At 38.8% G+C, this 18,863-nt stretch overlaps 1 protein-coding gene across 1 annotated transcript in view; it reads left to right on the top strand.

Moving 5' to 3' along the window:
• cntn3a.1 (contactin 3a, tandem duplicate 1) overlaps positions 1–13,455 on the top strand; it is a 69,980-nt gene extending 56,525 nt beyond the window's left edge. Inside the window, exons 12-22 of the mRNA XM_062426802.1 lie at positions 3,019–3,194; positions 5,102–5,219; positions 6,397–6,555; positions 6,769–6,918; positions 7,180–7,250; positions 7,780–8,014; positions 9,822–9,937; positions 10,206–10,392; positions 11,158–11,270; positions 12,266–12,434; positions 13,348–13,455. Coding sequence (XP_062282786.1) covers positions 3,019–3,194; positions 5,102–5,219; positions 6,397–6,555; positions 6,769–6,918; positions 7,180–7,250; positions 7,780–8,014; positions 9,822–9,937; positions 10,206–10,392; positions 11,158–11,270; positions 12,266–12,434; positions 13,348–13,439 — 1,586 coding nt within the window. The 3' untranslated portion in view covers positions 13,440–13,455. The remainder of the gene's footprint in view (positions 1–3,018; positions 3,195–5,101; positions 5,220–6,396; positions 6,556–6,768; positions 6,919–7,179; positions 7,251–7,779; positions 8,015–9,821; positions 9,938–10,205; positions 10,393–11,157; positions 11,271–12,265; positions 12,435–13,347) is intronic.
• The last annotated feature ends 5,408 nt before the right edge of the window (positions 13,456–18,863 follow it).

Genomic DNA, 18,863 nt, shown 5'->3' with positions numbered 1-18,863 from the left:
AATCATTATTCTTTCAGTATAGGATCCTGACATGATAAAAGTACTTTTATAATAAAGTGACAAGCAATAGTTATGAAATCAGGATTTTAAAACAGAGCCTCTAACAAACTGAGGGGGTCATTGACAAAGAATGGATTGCGGCCACTGATAGTGCCATGAATTGCACATCATTTGCATTTGCATTTCACAAAAGATTTTGCATTAATGACATGCAATGATGCAGACACGCCCATAATGTTTTGTTGCTAAGTGCAATGTTTCCCTTGTTTTGTGTCTGATTGAGTGAGAGCAGTGGTTTCCACTGTTTCAGGCTTTTCTCTACATTTCAGCACACAGATTGGTCAATAATGAAAACTGCAGAGAGCACAAAAGCCTCAAATTGTGTGGCTTTAATTAGCAGAAGTGCACACAAACAGAACTCTCTGCAATCACAAACCAACTTGCATGTATTTTGTTTATTTTACTTGTGTAGTATTTCACATCTATAACATAATTTACTGAAATGTCAAAACACAGCTATTAATGTGACTCAGGCAGGTCTGAAATGTTTTAGATTATGTTCTGAATCTTACAATAATGTTGTTCAGGTGTCACTGAACATATCCAGGATTTTGAAGAAACATCAATACTGATGTTCTGTTTGTTGTCCACAGCTGGCTGTGTGTCACAGCTGGCTGCAGCATCACACAGGAGCTGAAATGATAAGTGCATCTCCAAACTGAGAAAGAAGCTGTGCACATTTATGCACAGCAGAGGTAATTTCATTAACACCTGATAGGTCAGGATCTGACAGTTACTAATATTCTGTGTTCTGCTAAACATCAACAGGTCAGCTGTTACACACAGATTCGGGATTATACGTGGGATTGTAATGAAGCAGCCTGCATCGATAAATCCTGATTTCAATCAGTACTGTCAGGACATTTTTATTTTTAAGTAGCTGAAAGTCCAAGATAAGCGTACCACCCCAAAACCACCTGATCCCCCCGATGTCTGACTGAAGATTTCTCCCTTGATATCATTCAATATCAATTCAATATCATTCAATGCCTAACAAGCTTGAAGATTTGAAGAGAGAGAGAGAGAGTAAGTGAGTGAGTGTGTGCTTCCGTTTCCACCAACTCTCTGAAGATGCAAATAATTTCACTCTAACTGCGTGTGGCTATTAGTGCTGCCCTTTGTGGAATGGACTGTTTTTCAATGAGGCTCATTTGCATAGAAAGGGGCCAATTTTGCGTTATCTAATTTGCATACGTGCAAATAGCAACGGACCACCAAGACACTATTTGCTTGACAGCGCAGTTTGGGGTGCATGTCACCCTTTGCGGGTGCTTTGTCAAGTACATGGTTTCTTTTTTTCTGCAGAGTTTTTTTGCGGCCATAAAAGCCACACAGTCCTTTTCTTGCCCCTAAGTGATAGTTTACAGCACTAAATACATCATGACTATTCTAGCTACATTTTAATTGTGCAAAGTTTCTTTCTTGTACGCAGTACTTATGTAATCATTCTTAAAATTATTTCTGGCCTTACATTTGATATTTGGAAGTTATTTCTAATGTCTCCCTTCATTAAATACTGCTTATTGCTTTTTATATAACTGAATTTTCCCCAGAGTATAATAAGTAGTTCATTCATGTTTCTGATATTGTCACTTGTACTTGACAATGTCACATCTTTCACATGAATGCACTAGAAAACCCAGAGTTAACAGAGCCAGATGACACCAGCTTTGTGATACTAGTAATCCCAGGTTGACAATGTTAGTGTCAATGAGGCGAGGTAACCCAAAGAGAGCCACACTGAGCTGAACTTTCTTTGTGGTACAGACTTTTGGTCCTTAGAACACAGCTTGCTTTCACTGTCAAGTTATTTGCAGTTAATTGCATTTCACCTGACTTACGAAGTGTAAATAATTCCCGAGATTCCACCAGGAGTTCATGTCAGCTTCCACTTCATCCCAGACATGTTGTTTTGACCTATCTGAACCACAAGCGTATTATTTAGGTTTCAGACTGTGGTTGTTCAATATGGATGTTATGCTAATTCAAATAGAAACATTAAAATCCAGACTACAAACTCTCTGATCCATACAATAAAAAACGCTCTTTATGGTTTACAGAATCGGAATTGTCATGCACAAAGCACGCTGTAGAGAATGAAGGAGCCAGTTTGTGATTTTCCTTCCAGTCATGGCAGGAAATGAGCGTGACAGCTTCGTTATCAGAGGCAGAAAGTTTTGCCCTTCATATTTTGCATCCAGTGCCAACGTTTCCTAAGACTCACCTGGAATGCACTGCCATGACCAGCCAGTTCTCCTTAGGGGGTGCAAGATAAACAAGCTGGCTTGTTTTGACAGAGCTGAATATAGACCTTTACTCCCCCTGACATGCTGCATTGGCTTGCCTGTCCATTAGATGCTTATGACATGCATGCATAATTCACAGTGGATTGGTGTATGGGCCTCTCAACCCATACTATATTCTCTGCACCGCACTGCTGTTGAATGAGACACCCAGCTGAGACAGACCAAAGATTATGTTGATGCGCACCACACTGAGGATGAAATAGGATGGCTTTTTGTCTCGGCACAAACAGAGCCAAATTATAGACTCAGATCTGACCTGCAATAATGGCAGAATTTTTCCTTTTGTTTGTTTATTTTACTTCTTCACTGTCAAAGCCTAATGATATATATAAGACCATGCTCTGATTTATTAAACTCAAAGAAAGAGATGTAATACAACCTTACTGCCAGACTCAAAAGTAATTTATCCTGAGAGCCTTTGTTAATGTTTGGTTAATATCTGGGCCTGGATTTGGTGCAACTTGTTTTTTAGTGTGACATGTTTTTCCAATTATTTCTCTGTGTTCAGGGAACATACAGAAATAAAAACAAGCCAGCTGAAAGAAGTGGATTGCTATTTATACTGTAGGCACCCTGAACTGTCTGCAAAACAGTACATCTACTCTGACAAAGAAAAACCACCCACCTCTAACTTGGTGCTCTCTGTTTCCAGACCCAACTGTGATCACCAGTCCAGCAGGTCATCTGGATGTGACTGTGGGTGAGAGCATTGTGCTACCCTGCCAGGTATTTCACGACCCCACACTGGACCTCAAGTTCACCTGGTTCTTCAATGAGCAGGTCATCCACTTTGGAAGCCACGGGGCTTATTTCGAAAAAGTTGGTGGGGTAAGTGCATCCGTGTCTTAAGATCATTTGCGTCCCTGAAGCAAATACAGTACTGTATGTTGCGGCCTGTGTGTTTCACACACACACACACACACACACACACACACACACACACACACACACACACACACACACACACACACACACACACACACATTCTGAGTTGAGTTCTTCAAATGACCTTTGAAGTAACATTTCTTGAGATAAAAAAACAAGTACTTCTGTATCCTCTTGACAGTCCTCGTGTTTCCACTTGAACTTATGACTTGACGCTTAAAAAAAAGCTTGCAGCAAGGGTCTAAGGACAGGCTTAAAGCAAAGCTATATGTGAATAGTTTCACGCTTCATATTGCTCCTGTTATATAGATAAAGTTGTACACATATTGACTGCTAAGGAAGTGAGTCATTAAAGTGATCATTTAACATTTATGTTTTTTTTCTCTACGGCTTAATTTTAGGCAAATCTTTTAAGGAGTAAAGAATTGTTCATGATTAATCATACCGATGAGATTTTTTTTTTTGTCTGAACAAGAGGGCTCTATGTTTGCCTGTTTTGCTTGTTAATAACACCTCCTCCATTGACAAAGGCATCAACCAAGGAATTCATTATGCAATGCTCATTCATGCATTACATTTGATCATCTAACACCAAATATGTTTCTCTTTTAATTAGGAAAAGCAATTATGAGGTCTTGGCTTCTTTATCTCCTCTTGTTATTCTTTGCTTTCCGCATGATCATGAACAACAAGAGCTTTATAATTGTGTGTTTCCCTGCAGTTCATTTAAAAACCTGACTCCTCTGCACCAAACCCCTGCATGGTGCTGACATGTTGTGGAAAGGAAAATGATGACATATTACTGCTGCATCGTCTCGTTACTCAAACTTGCAGATATTTTTCTTTTAGAGCAGAGCCTGACATGTTTTTCATTTTTGATGAGTCTGCAGTGAGCACAAGATAGCAGTAAAGCTTGTGACATACCGTAGTGTCATGAGTCACTGGTTTATAAGGGCTTAAGAAATTTGCTACCATCCAGGTACAGGTGCTATCCTAAATGTGTATATTCCAGTGTACTTTTTACATCTGCAGTAACATTCCCTGAATGTTTACATCTTTGATACAGACTAAGAGTAAACAATTACACACAGTTTTAAGAAGCTGAGTGAGTCATATAAAATGATAAAGGCTATAGTACCTTAAGGTTGAAATATCATACCTTGAGTAAACAGAAGTGGCAATGCATTATTGCTCAGAAATTTAACAAAAATGAATTCATTCAAGCTGTTATTTTCAAATACTATAGATACTAAAATACATACAGGTATATACTATAGAAATCATGACACAAGGTATATACAGTTAAAAACCCTGCAGCGTAATGGAAGTCTGCTGTTAAAGAACATAATGTATTCTTTAAGTGAACAGTTATGAAAACTGTATGCCTCCATCAATATTTACACCAACCACAATGTTGGATACAGCCACCCTCTTTTGTTAGGTTTATAGCATTTAGCATTTTCTGTTTTTCTCATTGTTACTGCCTGTGGGTAACTGTGCTTCTGTGAGAGTTGCACTTGGTGAAATTATAGGACTCAAAATGTCTATCCAGTAAAAATGCCTCATTTTGAAAGACAGTATAGAACAGTACAGAACAATAACAGTATTTTAAAAAACTTGCTTTTAATTGAATGCTGTTGGGCAACAATGCAAGATGCTAAATGATAATGAAAACCTTCACTCAGTCATTTGGTCTGTAACTGGACTTGTGTTGTATATTTCTCTTCCATAATGTAATAAACTGAATGCCAAAAGAAATCTCTATGACATTGCACTTGAATTTGCAGTCATTTTAGATAATTTTGTGACTTTGTCGTTGTTTTCTTCCTTCCTAACTTCTGCATTGACAGCCCTCGGCTGGTGACATCATGATCCGGAACATTCAGCTGAGGCATGCTGGAAAATATACGTGTGCGGTACAGACCAAGGTGGACAGCGTGTCTATTGCCACTGATGTGGTAGTCAGAGGTAAGGATGTCCCTCACACATGTAAAAAAAATCAAACCTTTAAGTTAGGTTTGTAGCTTTAAAGCATTAAGCCGTTGTGGCGCAGCACAGAAGTGTCCACACATACACCACTGCAGCTGTGCAGTTGCTCTCTTAAATACATGTCAAGACTACAGCGGCTGTGGAGATACAATGTTGAGACAGCAAGCACTTTCAGAGAAAGGCTCTCCACTGTAGTATCACACAAAGCAAAGATGTTTTCAATGCAAAGTCTTTTCACATGCCAAGTGCTTACTCCCTTTGATAGTGAATGAAAGAATGTCACCACAAGTACTGTATCTATTAATAACTGTAAGTCAATAATCTTGTATTCAGTTTTATTTGACTTTTTTAAATTAATCAATTCAATAATCTTCGCAAGACAAACATTGCCATTATGAGTTATGACATTACATCACAAATTGAATGAAAGAATATGAACATTGCTATTGTGGCAGATGTAATTAAAGCATGACAGGGCCTGATAATGAACAATACATATACCCCTTTATGGCATTGGTTCCCAACCTCTCTGGCTTTTCACCAAAGCTTGTTTCATCAAAGGTTACATTATGCTTGTGAGTTATGAAAACTTTCACCAAGGAATGAATTTTCATCATATATATATTTAGATTGTTGCATTTCAGTCACTTTTAGGAGAGGTAGACATGTCCAGTACTTCACAAGAGGAAAATGTATGTATATTCATTCATCTCTTCTTTCCTATTTTGTTGCTCTTCTCACAACCCTGGAGTGAGTCTGATCCCCAGGTTTAGAACCACTGCTGTAGGACATGTTATGATCCTTCTTTATTACCTAAACTACAGTATAATAAGCTACTCTTCAGAAAGACATATAATGAGATTAAATAGATTACATTTGCTTGAATCAATCAATCTGTATATTTTGCTCCTTGTTTAGATTGTTTGTTGTTGTTCTTCTTCTTCTCTTCCTCCAACGTAGCAAACATCGTATTTGGATTAGTTGTAGTTCAGTATTGCACTTAAGCTTCAGAACGTGTTAGCAGCTGTTATCCTTTTGAGATTCTCTCTGTACTAAACACGAGCCACCCACTCAGACTTTATTCTAACTCTTGTCTTCATTAATCGCTTCAGTATATGTCATCCTGTGAGTGAGCTATGACTAATTACCCCTCCAGGTCCCCCCGGCCCCCCTTTGGACTGTCAGGTGACTGATATGACAGAGACTACTGCTGCTCTGTCTTGGGGACCCGGGATGGACAACCACAGTCCCATCCTCAGCTACACCATCCAGGCCAGGACGCCCTTCTCTCTCGGGTGGCAGGCTGTAACCACTGGTAGGTTGGTTTCATCTGACAGTCTTTGTGTAGATTATGCAAATGTAGTTGTTTATTGAGCAGATAAAATAGAAAGAAGGGGGGCGTGACTGGTATCCTTTTCAAACACCACATATGAAATGGCAGTAAATAACACATCATCAGCTTGGCTAACTTTCAGTGGCAGATCTTTCGGGGTTTTGATAAAAGGTTATTTCTGTGATGTCTCCTCAGTTCCTGAGCTGCTCGGGGGGAAGCAGCTGTCAGCCACTGTCATTGACTTGAGTCCCTGGGTGGAGTATGAGTTCAGAGTCCTGGCAACCAACACCATAGGAACAGGAGAGCCCAGCAAACCCTCCAAAAAGGCCCGTACCAAAGAAATGCGTATGTATTAGAGGTTTACATTTCCTCCATTGCCAACAGTGACAGAAACCTTTCTCAAATTATGCACATTATATGTAAAGAGATCCTACTTCATGGCAGTAATTAGATCCCTTCAAAGAACTTTATTGTACCAGCGTATTTCACATTTTATATATATATATATATATATATATATATATATATATATATATATATATATATATATATATATATATTTGAATATGTAAACTTGTATTTCTAAAGTTATGTTTGATCTGTCAGTTCCCAGGGTGACACCAGCCAGAGTGAACGGTGGTGGTGGAGGACGTTCAGAGCTTGTTATCACTTGGGAGGTAAACATGCATTTACATACATTACTTGATTTTTTTCTGTGCTTGAGTCAGAGGTTCTGAATGTGTTTTTATTGATGTGCTATATAAAAATAAATACATACAGTCAAAAGTCTGGACATACATTCCCATTCAGCTGAATGAGAAAGTGTGTCCAAACGTTTGACTGCTACTGTATTTAAAATTGATTTTAATTTTTTTTTAAAGCACAATTTTCACACTTATATGAAAAGTACAGTGCCAACCTTTTAATGTATAGAAACTGATATGAAACACAGCAGCTGTGAAGCAATATATACTTAAATGTTCTCTATCTCTATTTGGATACCTCTATTTTATTTCTTAGTATAAATAATATAATACCTCTTAACCAGACACTGATAAGTTCATGCAAGGCTTGCAAGTACAGGATCACCCTCTGCACTATTCCTTTAAGTGCCCATAGTGCATTTCTTTAGGTATTAATAACTTTATGATCAGTCATGTCTGTCTCTCTTGAGTCACCCCTCTGAGTCATCTCAAACCTCCTTAGCCTGTTCCTGAGGAGGTGCAAAGCGGTCCAGGTTTTGGCTATGTGGTGGCTTTCCGCCCACTCGGGGCACAAGGCTGGATGCAAGCTGCTGTCACATCCCCGGACGCCTCAAGATACGTCTTCAAGAATGAGAGCATTCCTCCCTTTTCCCCTTACCAAATCAAAGTCGGGGTTTACAACAACAAGGGAGAAGGTCCTTTCAGTCCAGTGACTACCATCTACTCAGCAGAGGAAGGTGGGAACTATTACAGCTACTGTATATAGAAAATACTAACTGATTTCTCTCTGGGAATGTATAGCAACACTAACACTGTGCCAGCAGTTATACACTTCAACAATGCAGCATCAGATTAATCTTATTTAATGTGTATTTTGATTCCAGTTTTAGTACACCTAATTGTAAACACTAAGGGCCTGATTTACTAAAGGTCTGCGTGTGTAAAAAACGTGTGCAAACTTGACATCACCCACAAAAAATGTGCAAGCTGATCTACTAACGCAGCGCACTGAGGTTTGCGTCTTTCAAATGTGCAAGATAATACGCGCTGTCCATTTAGTACGTTTGCCATAATGAATATGTAATATGGGGCGTTTCAACCCCAGTGCGCAAAATACAAGGAGGAGAAAATGCAAATATGTTATTTAGCACACACATTGTGATTTACCAAACCTGAAGGTATTATTTCTGACGCTAACTGCGTCTTTAAATAATGCCTTTGAAGGGCAGGTATTAACCGGCTGCACACTGGGCACAGAGGACTTTTGTCACTGTGGAGATGAGGAGACGGAGGTACAATGACAGAATACGCACAGGATGAATTTTTTCCACCTGTGTTAGTAATTTTGGAGTGGAATATTTTTGGTTTTACTAACAGCATTGACTCTGTCACAAATACTCTCCCATATGTCGGTTTCTCTGGTAACATTTGTTTTTGTTATAACTGAATATATGTGTTAACCTCTTCCAATAGAACCTGATCACATTTCATTTTGCGCTTGCAGCTTTCTGCTCGTCCAAACTCTCCATTAAGACATGCAAAACCCTCATTTAAATACTGCTGTCTCCACCCTGTTGCACCTGTTTTCATTTACACAGTTATTCTTAGTAGATCACCTGCAAAACGCACGCATACGAGACGCGCAGTCTATTGCACTGTGCAATTTAGTACCCACTATTTGGGATCTTAGTAAATCAGGTCCTAAGTGCCTCAAAGCCATGCAACTCTCTAAGAAACATTTGTCAATTTCAAATAACTGTCACTACAACTGAACACTGGAAATTGTTCTATGTAGCGTGGATTGGGTCTAAAAACCTGGTCCCAAACAACTTAAAATAATTAAATCATGTTTTATCAACCAGTGTTGTACCATGAGCAATGTGGTCCTACACGTTTGAACACTTTTGGTTATTTCACATGAGAATTTTGCATTTCAGTTTTTGTCGGCGCTCTTCTCACTGATTTAAAGTGGGCAGGGCTCAGTGGGAAAATAAATTAGGCTATAAAGTCATGTACAATAGATAGACTCTAGTCTAAATATTTCTCACAGCCACTTGCAAGCAGTGTTGGCCTTAGTAGGTTTCAGTTTTGCACTCACACAAACAGCTGCTGCCCACCAGCAGTATTATTTTTTTCTATGCCCAAGGTTTGCTTGATGTAAAAACAAATCTGAAAGGTAGTCCTCCACACATGCTAATTTTAACTTATTTAGTGTGTCTTCTAAACGTGCATGTGTCATTGGCAAAGCAGGGAAATATTTTATTCCTGCAAAGTATTAAATTAATCTTTTTCTTCAGTGAGCTCTTATGGAAGAGCTGAAAACCCTTTAAATTGTTTAACACACTATTAATATATTATTTGTGCTGTCACAGATATGTCACACTTTTGACTGATACAAATTCCAGTGAAAAACTTTTTTTCCAGGATTATGTGGGAAAAGATAGATTGGATGGACCTATAATATATTTATTAGTTTTACTGTAGACGTGGGTGTAGTGAATCCATGTCTTCTCCATTATGCTGACTCTCCTGTATGCGTTTCAGAGCCCAGCAGAGCTCCTGGGAGGCTGAGGGCGAGGAGTGTATCAGCGTCCGAGGTAGAGGTCACCTGGAAGCCACTAGCCTGGAGCAACAACCGCAGACGCATACTGGGCTATGAGGTCAAACTAACACATGCCCACACAATACGAATTGTAGTTGTGCCAACCGCTAGTGGCATTGTATTTGTGTGTTCATTGGAAAACAATTGGATGACCTTTTTATATTTCTGTGTATGTAATTATTCATTCATGAGGTAAACCACAGTATATGAGCATGTTGAAGCCCTCCAGGATTCATGCCCACAAATGTATAGTTATAGATTGAAGTATTTGCAGTTACGTGCAGACTGATGAAGTGATATCTGTGTATCTGCTGTGTGTTTTTTAGTTGCGGTACTGGGGTGAAAAAGAGAAGCAGGACACAGCCAGCGTGATTAGGACGGTGGGGAATAAAACTTCAGTACTCATCAGGGATCTTGAGGGCAGCAGTACCTATTACATGTCCCTGAGGGCCTATAACAGTGCTGGAGTTGGTCCACAGAGCAGCATAGTCAATGTCACAACCAAGAAACCACGTAAGGACTCGCATTACAACACACAGCTGGCAACTGACTGTGCATTTTTGTTTGTTTTTCTCTGACTGCAGGTGCCTTAAAGGTTCCATGTGGTGTTTTTTTGTATAACAACAGTTATTTTTGACATTCACCAAAAAGCATTATGTACAGCTAGTTGATGCCTGAAAACATGCATTTTCTTTCTCATAAAACATGTGCACAGCTATTTAAAAATATTTTGAAACCTGCGTTGTTTATATCCATACATGTCAGCTTTCAGTCTTCTTCTTTCCTGCTTTTTGTGGCATCTCACAACTGATAATAGCGTGAAACAGAGAGATGACATATGATAGACATGGCAAATCTTTTAGTGAAGCCTAGCTTCATTTACTGTCACACCAAGCGATTTTCAATGTAGGCCTAGCTGGCAAATGATGAGCTATTTCCAGCCTATGTAGGGTGGTCTAAAATAAATGATCACAGTGATAATATACCTATTACACATTCCTGCATGTCTCTTCTTGTCTCTCAATCCATCCTCTTTACAAACAGTCAAAGACTGCTCTCACTCCTACTCAAATATTCCTAGAGTATGTTTTATGTGGGAAACTAAACTCTGCCTAGTTTATCATCCCACTGCTCCGTCCTAACAGTGGGATAATAAACTGATAATGAGAAATATCCTTCATGCTGAGTTGGTTCAGGATTTTACTGTTTATTGACTAGTTGGCTTGCTGTTTTTCACCTTCCTCTTCCTCTGCCTTTCCACCCCCTGTCCTCCTTTAGCACCTAGTCAAGCCCCAGTCAAAATCATGTGGAACACTTCCAACTCCAAGGTCATTCTGAGGTGGGACCAAGTCCACGCTCTGGAGAATGAGTCAGAAGTCACAGGATATAAGGTAAAAAGTGGAGAGTTTTGCACTTCTAAAACAGAGAGCTTAAAGTGGACTGGCTACAGATCTGACAAGTGAATGGTTTTATAGATTGTAACATAACAGAGAATGACAGACTGTCACTTGGTCCATTTACTCCATATGAGTATACATTTCTTTTGTCAGTTTTGACAACACTCACATTTGTGAATGCACCCTTGTTTACCAGCATAAGCAAGGTTAGATGCCTCCTTATTTTAGACACTATGCCAATAAGCATCTAAACCCCTCACAGTTGTGTTAACTCCATTTAATTTAGTATAGAAGTATTGAAAGCTATGTTGTCCCCACTTCATATTGAAGCTCTGGTTATGTGAAATCTACAAATGACCTTTTTTTCTTTTACAATAATAAACCCATGCTACAAACTGTAGAAAAATGTACAGCTTTTTGGATTGTTACTAAAGGAGGAGTCATTGCAGCAACAGAATATTGATACATACATGTACAGTGTTCCCAGGTGATTTATTGTTATTCTGCCATATTTTGACACTTCACTTATCATAGCAGCATATTATGAACATCTTATGCAAAATACAAGTTTTAAGAATCATCTCAAGGATTAAACATCAGATTGTTATGAATCCTTTTATCAGCCTAAAAAAGTAGTTAAAACATTAAGAGAATGTTTCAACTGTGAAGTTTGGGACTGAATCACCTGCAGTCACTGCACAAAGCGAGGCTTACTGTATGTTAAATGGATTGGTGTATCCACTGAATAAATTCAAGCTGCAGCTGAACAACCTGGACTGTTACATCCATACTTGCCCCTTGTTACTCCTGAACCCTCTCTTCTGGTCATCCAACACAGTCATTTACAATTAGATTCATCATTGTTAGTTTCAGAGGCAGCACATTAAACCTCAAGGAGCTGTCTGAAAAAAACACGAGCCGGGACTCGATGCATGTCAATGTATTATCAAGAATCACATTGTTATCATCTTTCTCTCTGCTCCCTATAGGTGATGTACAGCAAGGACAAACATAGCCGTCCCAGTGTGGTGGAGACCAACACCACCTCTTTGGAGTTGTCGCTGCCTGTCAACCAGGACTATGTCATCCAGATTAAACCCTTCAGTGAGGGAGGGGAAGGCATCAGCAGCCGCCAGATTACCATCCCCAAGATAGCAGGTGAGACAGTCCTGAGCCATGTCTTTATTTGTATGATATCACATCAAATATGTATGTTAGCAAGTGTTGAGTGTTCTACATACCCATGCACTAGTGTTTAGAATATAAGGAATTATTTTCTGTTGAAGGAGTGTAAAAAGTTTTTGGTGTACCAACTTTACTTTTCCTCAACTTCCCTTTCTCACGAGGTGACTTTGATGTGTAAGCAAATACATAAAATGTACAGTATTACCTTTGCAAAATAGCTTGTGACAATTGGGTGTTTTAGCCCTGACTCTGATGCTCTGCGGCTGCACTGCATTATGGTCTTTTGAGGCTGCTATCTACAGATAAACTGATACCTCTGACTCCCATTAAATACTGTGTAGAGTGAAGCCTTTTCTCTTTGAAGCTAAGTATGAACTCCATGTGTACAGTTGTCTTAGATATCTGTGAAATACCGCCTGTTATCCAAAGCCTGAGAAATATATATCATCAAACAACTAAATAGGCTTAGGCTTGTGAGGAGTATTGCCAGTAGCTGATTGTTCAAACAGTGTTGAAGTGTTATAGGAGTGAATTTTTTTTTCTTTTTATCAAACTTTGTCTGTTGCCGTGCCCACCTCACAAGTCGTCTCAGGTCACCTCAGACGTGAGCACTATGCACTAGTGCCATCTATTGAGATATGTGTGTACTCACACCATCCAGTAATTCTCTGTAGTGATCCAGTAATTCTTGGATACATTTTTCAATTGGCCTACTGTATTCTTGTGCTGTGATAATTTATGTGAGACCTTTATGTCAGAGTTTATACTCAGTCCACATTTACAGAGCATTTTTTTTTTAGTTTTGCCATACATTTCTAGACCACAGCAGACATTAAAAATACCAGACCAGACACCTGTTATATTTGGATTTGCTTGTGCATTTCAGGTGCCATAGCCATGGGTGCAGCTCCAGAGTGCTCAGCATTTCCCTTGGTCAACCTTGCAGCTCTAATCATCACATCCAGGACTGTACTATGACAAACATCTGCAGGAACCAGGCACTACAGCTGCTTATTAAGAGGAGAAACAGCAGGCCAAAGACAACAAAAGGCTGACAGCCGCATCTCCACCTGCTCCCTTCCCTACCCTACTGTGTCTTTCCTCTTCTTTCTACAAAGATCTCTTTGTGAAAAAGTCTCTTTTTTTCATCCACCTTTCTAAAGGAGTTACTGAAAGGAACTGGCTCTTTCTGAAGTTGCTTTTATGGAACTGAAAGGACACCGTGACTCGACTGCAGTCTCTTTGAGGATTTTTTTTTCTTTGGATATTCTCATAAAATTCTCACCTTGGAGGCCCGGTGGTGTGTGATGCACAATAGGATGTGTGTATGTTTTCTCCCTGGGGACTGTGCAGGTTCTCCTGAACAGATATGTGTGTATCACTGGACTTTTGTTGGATGATGGACATTTTATCTGTGGCTTACTGGAGATGGAGGAGACATAAACTCTTACAAAACTCATACCTAAATGAGTGAAGTTATATTTAAGCTTGGTTTAAGAAAATAAATGGTTAAAGTGATTTCCTCCTGTCTTTGAACTGTCTTTGGGAAAGTTTCTGTACTCTCTAAGAAGGAAAACCAACTGTTACTAATCCCTGCCAAAAAAGACAGGGAGCTAAGCCTCATTGCTTTATGACAAACCAGAGTTTGGGACCTTTGTAACTTTGCCTGGATTTTATTCATGCTTTTATGTTACATCACATTACATCAAAACCTCAGAGTTGCCATGAAATGGACTGGAACCAAAGGTATTGAGCCGATAAGGTTTGATTCCACCTGTTGTATCATTATGAGTAAATTAGTGTATGCCCCCAAAATACCTTCCAGTGTAAACAGCAGACTTGTGTTGATTAATCAATGTCATACCTTCCACCCTCATCCATGATGAAGTGCATAACAAAGTCATGCTGAGCAGTCTGAGCAGCATTGTTGTACTGTACACTGTATGTATGAAATCCTCAGGTCCCAAATGAGCCTTAAGTCTTATGATTATTATCCATATTGTTATTGTTCAAGGCACATTTTATTTATTTTCCTCCTTTGTTTATCCGCATTGTATATTGGCTCACTCATGCTATAATTTATGAATAACTGACAGTTCAGATTTTCCACTTTTGTTACTTTTTAGATCATATATTTGGCCGTTTTTGGGCTTAGAAACAACATGCCTTTCTCCTATGTCTTTCATGATGAGCATTGTAATACAGTACAAGTTGCGGTGATTGCTGACTTTTCTAACATACCTTATTACAAAGAAGTGATGGTATTTTACTGTCAACTGCTGTTTGGCATGAGATTGGTCAGTGTACATACCTACGTGGCTTAGGATGTCTGAATGGATCAACCTGCTTTTAATAAATATAATGCCATTTTCCTTATTTCCTTCTTTGATGTCAGAAGAGGCCAAAAGGTTTATTTCTGATGTAAGTGCTGCTTCTTCATCAGGCTATGAAATTTGAAGAAAAGTTTTTACAAAATATGTTGGTATTATTTTGACATTGTGGAAATTGCAGTTTGATAAGAAACATCTTGAGTGTCACTTACATGCCATATCTTTCTGGAGAGTCCTTAGCAGATGAAGTTTGCTCTGGAAAAAAGCTAGAAAGTGGACTATGTTATTATTTCTAAGTACCGAGTGTACTTGGATTGTCTTATTTTTACTTCACATCAAGGTCACATAAATGGGGTTGAACTGAAAGGAGATGAAACTTATATTAAGTACATAAACCTTCCATTTGTATTCATAAATCTGAACCACTACTATCCTGACTCACAGTTTTAGGACAAACTTGATCAAATCTGTGGAATAACATTTGATAGAAACCTTTATTGTTTTATGGGGGGAAAACAATTGAGAGTAAAGCTCTCATTCACAATGGTGCCCTGCAAATAAAAAAATACAAAAAACAAACCATACAAGAAAAATTGTAAAATATGTAAAATCAACAATCTTATACATGATTACATTACAAACACAAGACAAATGACTTATAAAATGTAAGAAGAACACAAAGAAAAGACACTAATATAAGACAAGGTGCCTGCTCATCATGAAAAGTCTAATCATTCACACACACACACCTACCTATGACACAGAACAGTGGGAGCCCTTTGGGGTTTACTTCCTGCCCAAGGACACTTCAACATGCGGACTGAAGGAGCCGTCTTTGTCAATAGAGGGCGCAGATGAGTACATTATTGTGTCATCAGCTTAATAATAGACTGTTAAAAATCAATGTGCCCAGGTCATTTATGTGCAATGTTAACAGGATAGGACTGAGTATTGAGTACTGTGGCGCCCCTTTTATAACTTCAAGCCAGATTGAACTATTGCTCGAGTCTTGCCAGTAAGATAACTGTGAAATCAGTTGCATGCGTTTGTGTCAAATGATTTAATTACAGTCCAAAAGAAGAGTATGAGCCACTCTGTTAAATGTTTTTGACAAATCAATGAACAGGGCAATACAACACTCTGTCCCAACCAGAGAACAGATTATATTATTTACTACTTTACTACATGCTGCTGTCACAGTGCTACGTCCAGGTCTGAAACCAGACTGATGCAATGCTCATATAGAAAGTCAGGCATTTGTTTACTGAAGAGTTTTTCTAAGATTGTGGTTAAACATGACAGTTTGGGGATTGGGCAGTAGTTATTTGGCTCACTGGTGATACCCCCTTTTATGAAGAGGCAGTACATGTGCTGCTTCCCAAGCTTTGGGAATATTCCCGGATAATACTGTATGTCTTACTCACTGATCTCACTAGTAGAAACTCAGTATCACTACATTTAACCAAACTTATCCTGTAGCTGTGTTTCAGACCTGCATACCCTTCATTCTCCTCACAAGAACACTATAGATTCTTTGTAAAGTCTGAGGTTCCTTACATGAAGTTAAGGGTCATGCTGCAGTACTCCATTCAGATAAAGGTCAGAACCTGAATTGGCAATTTCAGAATATAAACTGTAAATCATTGTCAATGTGTGGCCCAACTCATGTTTCAAATCTCAAGATACAGTACTCAAGTGCGATCAGTATGTGTAGATATACAAGTACCTGTACAGGCAAGTCCGTCACCTCCTTGTGATTTGTTTGGTGCTCTTGTACAGATCTTCACATCCACTGCCCTCACATGGAGGATATCATTAATGCTGAGTTTCTACATTTGTTCAGTTTTGTATGCTCTTTCTGTCTGACTATGAGATTCAACAATTAACAATCATGTGTAAAAACGGATTTCAAAAGTATCTATTGTGAAGAGTAGAAACTTGAAAGGTCAGGCCATCAATGACCCAAATTCAAGTATCACCACAATAATTGAGTGATTGTTCAGGTCATGGAGCATATTCTTCAAATGACAGCATGCACCAAGTCCTCATGTCCGTACCGTGATGGTTCAGGATAAATACACGTACTGTTACACCCCTGCATAGGATATATAACTTCCTTTTCAGTGTAATAATTTCCCTAGCAGTTCTTTTCTAATACAGACTGTGTATTTACAGTGATTACATTCAGAATGTTCTTTAAGCTATATGTTGCATTTGCTGGTGAGTGGAATAACTTGTTCTTTAACAACTAGTAATCAAACTTATCTCATCCTATCCTCTAACATCTACATTTTTGCATCATCATAAATGTATTCTTAACCCCTAAAACACAGAAATAACATGTAAGAAACCTAAAACCTTAATTTATATTGCATTATTTTTTCATGATTGTAAAATACAGTAGCTGTACTTCATTAGCGAACACAGAGAACAAATACACACATACACCAGCAGTAACAAGGCAAACACAGATAAGTGGAGGAGATCAAACAGAGGATTCCCTTCCCTCCCATCTTTTATTTATTTCGAAGGAATGCAAGTACAATGTACAGCAAAGACACAGCACCAAGCAATGAAGAGCAGCAGAGCAGAAGAGATGAAGCTGCAGAGGAGGAAGGAGGGAGAGGAGGACTCTGTACAGAAAGGAAAGGGCTAGATTTAAGGGTCAGTCAGAGGCCATCCAATCAGACTTCGGCACCAGGTGTCTCAGCCCTAGCCAAGTCTAAGTGATTAATCACAGTCTGGTTATTACTTGTAAGACTTCCAAGAGCAGACCTTTCCGGGACAGAGGGGGGTAAGTTTGACCTTACAGGTTGATCCAAGGATAATTTTGCCCCTCAGTGATGGAGGATGAGTGCGATTTCAGTTGGGTATGGTTGGTGTTGTTTCAAAGGTCTCTTCTTTTAGGTAACTGGTGCCCCCTAGTGTACGTCAAGCCCATGGCCATTAACTACTTTACATCTTCACAATCCACCAAACGGCACCAAATATACAGTACAAGGTATGCATGGCTGCATTGGTTCTTTTTTTTGTTTTTGTTTTTTTCCTACCTTCCGGTTTGACACCCACATTCATGAGTTAACCACTTTAAATGACTTGGAACCAAAATATGAAACACAACAGGAGTTACACTACACATGTAAAGTTCAGTGTCTGAAGGCCAAGTTAATACCTCAGTAATACCGTCATAAACCTGACATGTTTTTAGCATTGTTTTCTCAACTGTATGATTTTGTTGCTGAAAGTATTGATTTATATATAAAATGTGACTTTTGCAAGATTTGCAAGTAATGTGAGACATACCAGAGTTAAAGGGAAATCTTGCCATGTCAAGTTTATGCATTTGACTCTGCACTTCAGTAATTAAAAGTAGCTTGTTCATATAAAGTTGTTTGAAGTATTTCATACAAAATCAGTTTGTACAATTTAACTTTTACCGTAAAGGGGACCTATTATGCTTTTCCTTATTTTCAGTCATATATGTATAATGTTAAAATGTCAGATGTTCATATTAAATGTGGCCAAAAGCACCGGCTTCAGATTGCTCAGATTGTTTTTCAACTTTCGGACCGAGCTGATGTCGGCTCATGACAGATTTGTTTATATGGTCATCTGCTCCACACACAGTGTGCAAGTTCACTGCTCCACTTTGCAAACATTATGGCATTTTTCCATTGTTTTGGGGGTAGTTATGACAAACCATAACTGAAGCTTTTTGAACTGTGAATCATGCAAAGCTACTCTTGTGGAGTCCCAGAATAGAAATATAGAGCTGGAAATGAGCATAATAGGTCCCCTTTAATTGGCACACTACATGTCTATGGCATCGCTCTAACATTTATGTACCAAACCACACAGAACTAATGCTCCTACTGTATGTATTATCTAGAACACTGCACTTGAAAGAGTATTGGAAGGGCTCTGATGCTTAACACCTTGTCAGCAGTTCAAGGTGTCTTGAAATATTTTGTAATATAATCAGCAATGAAACAACACAAGTGGGCATTACAGGCCTACTGTGTTCCTTTGTTGGGAGGTAAAATTTGTATTTTTTAAGCAAACTGATATGTAA

This window comes from Scomber scombrus, chromosome 10, assembly GCF_963691925.1.
Source record: "Scomber scombrus chromosome 10, fScoSco1.1, whole genome shotgun sequence".
Taxonomy (NCBI): Eukaryota; Metazoa; Chordata; class Actinopteri; order Scombriformes; family Scombridae; genus Scomber; species Scomber scombrus.
Note: the sequence above shows the minus strand (reverse complement) of the source record. Positions and strands in the feature narration are given on the sequence as shown.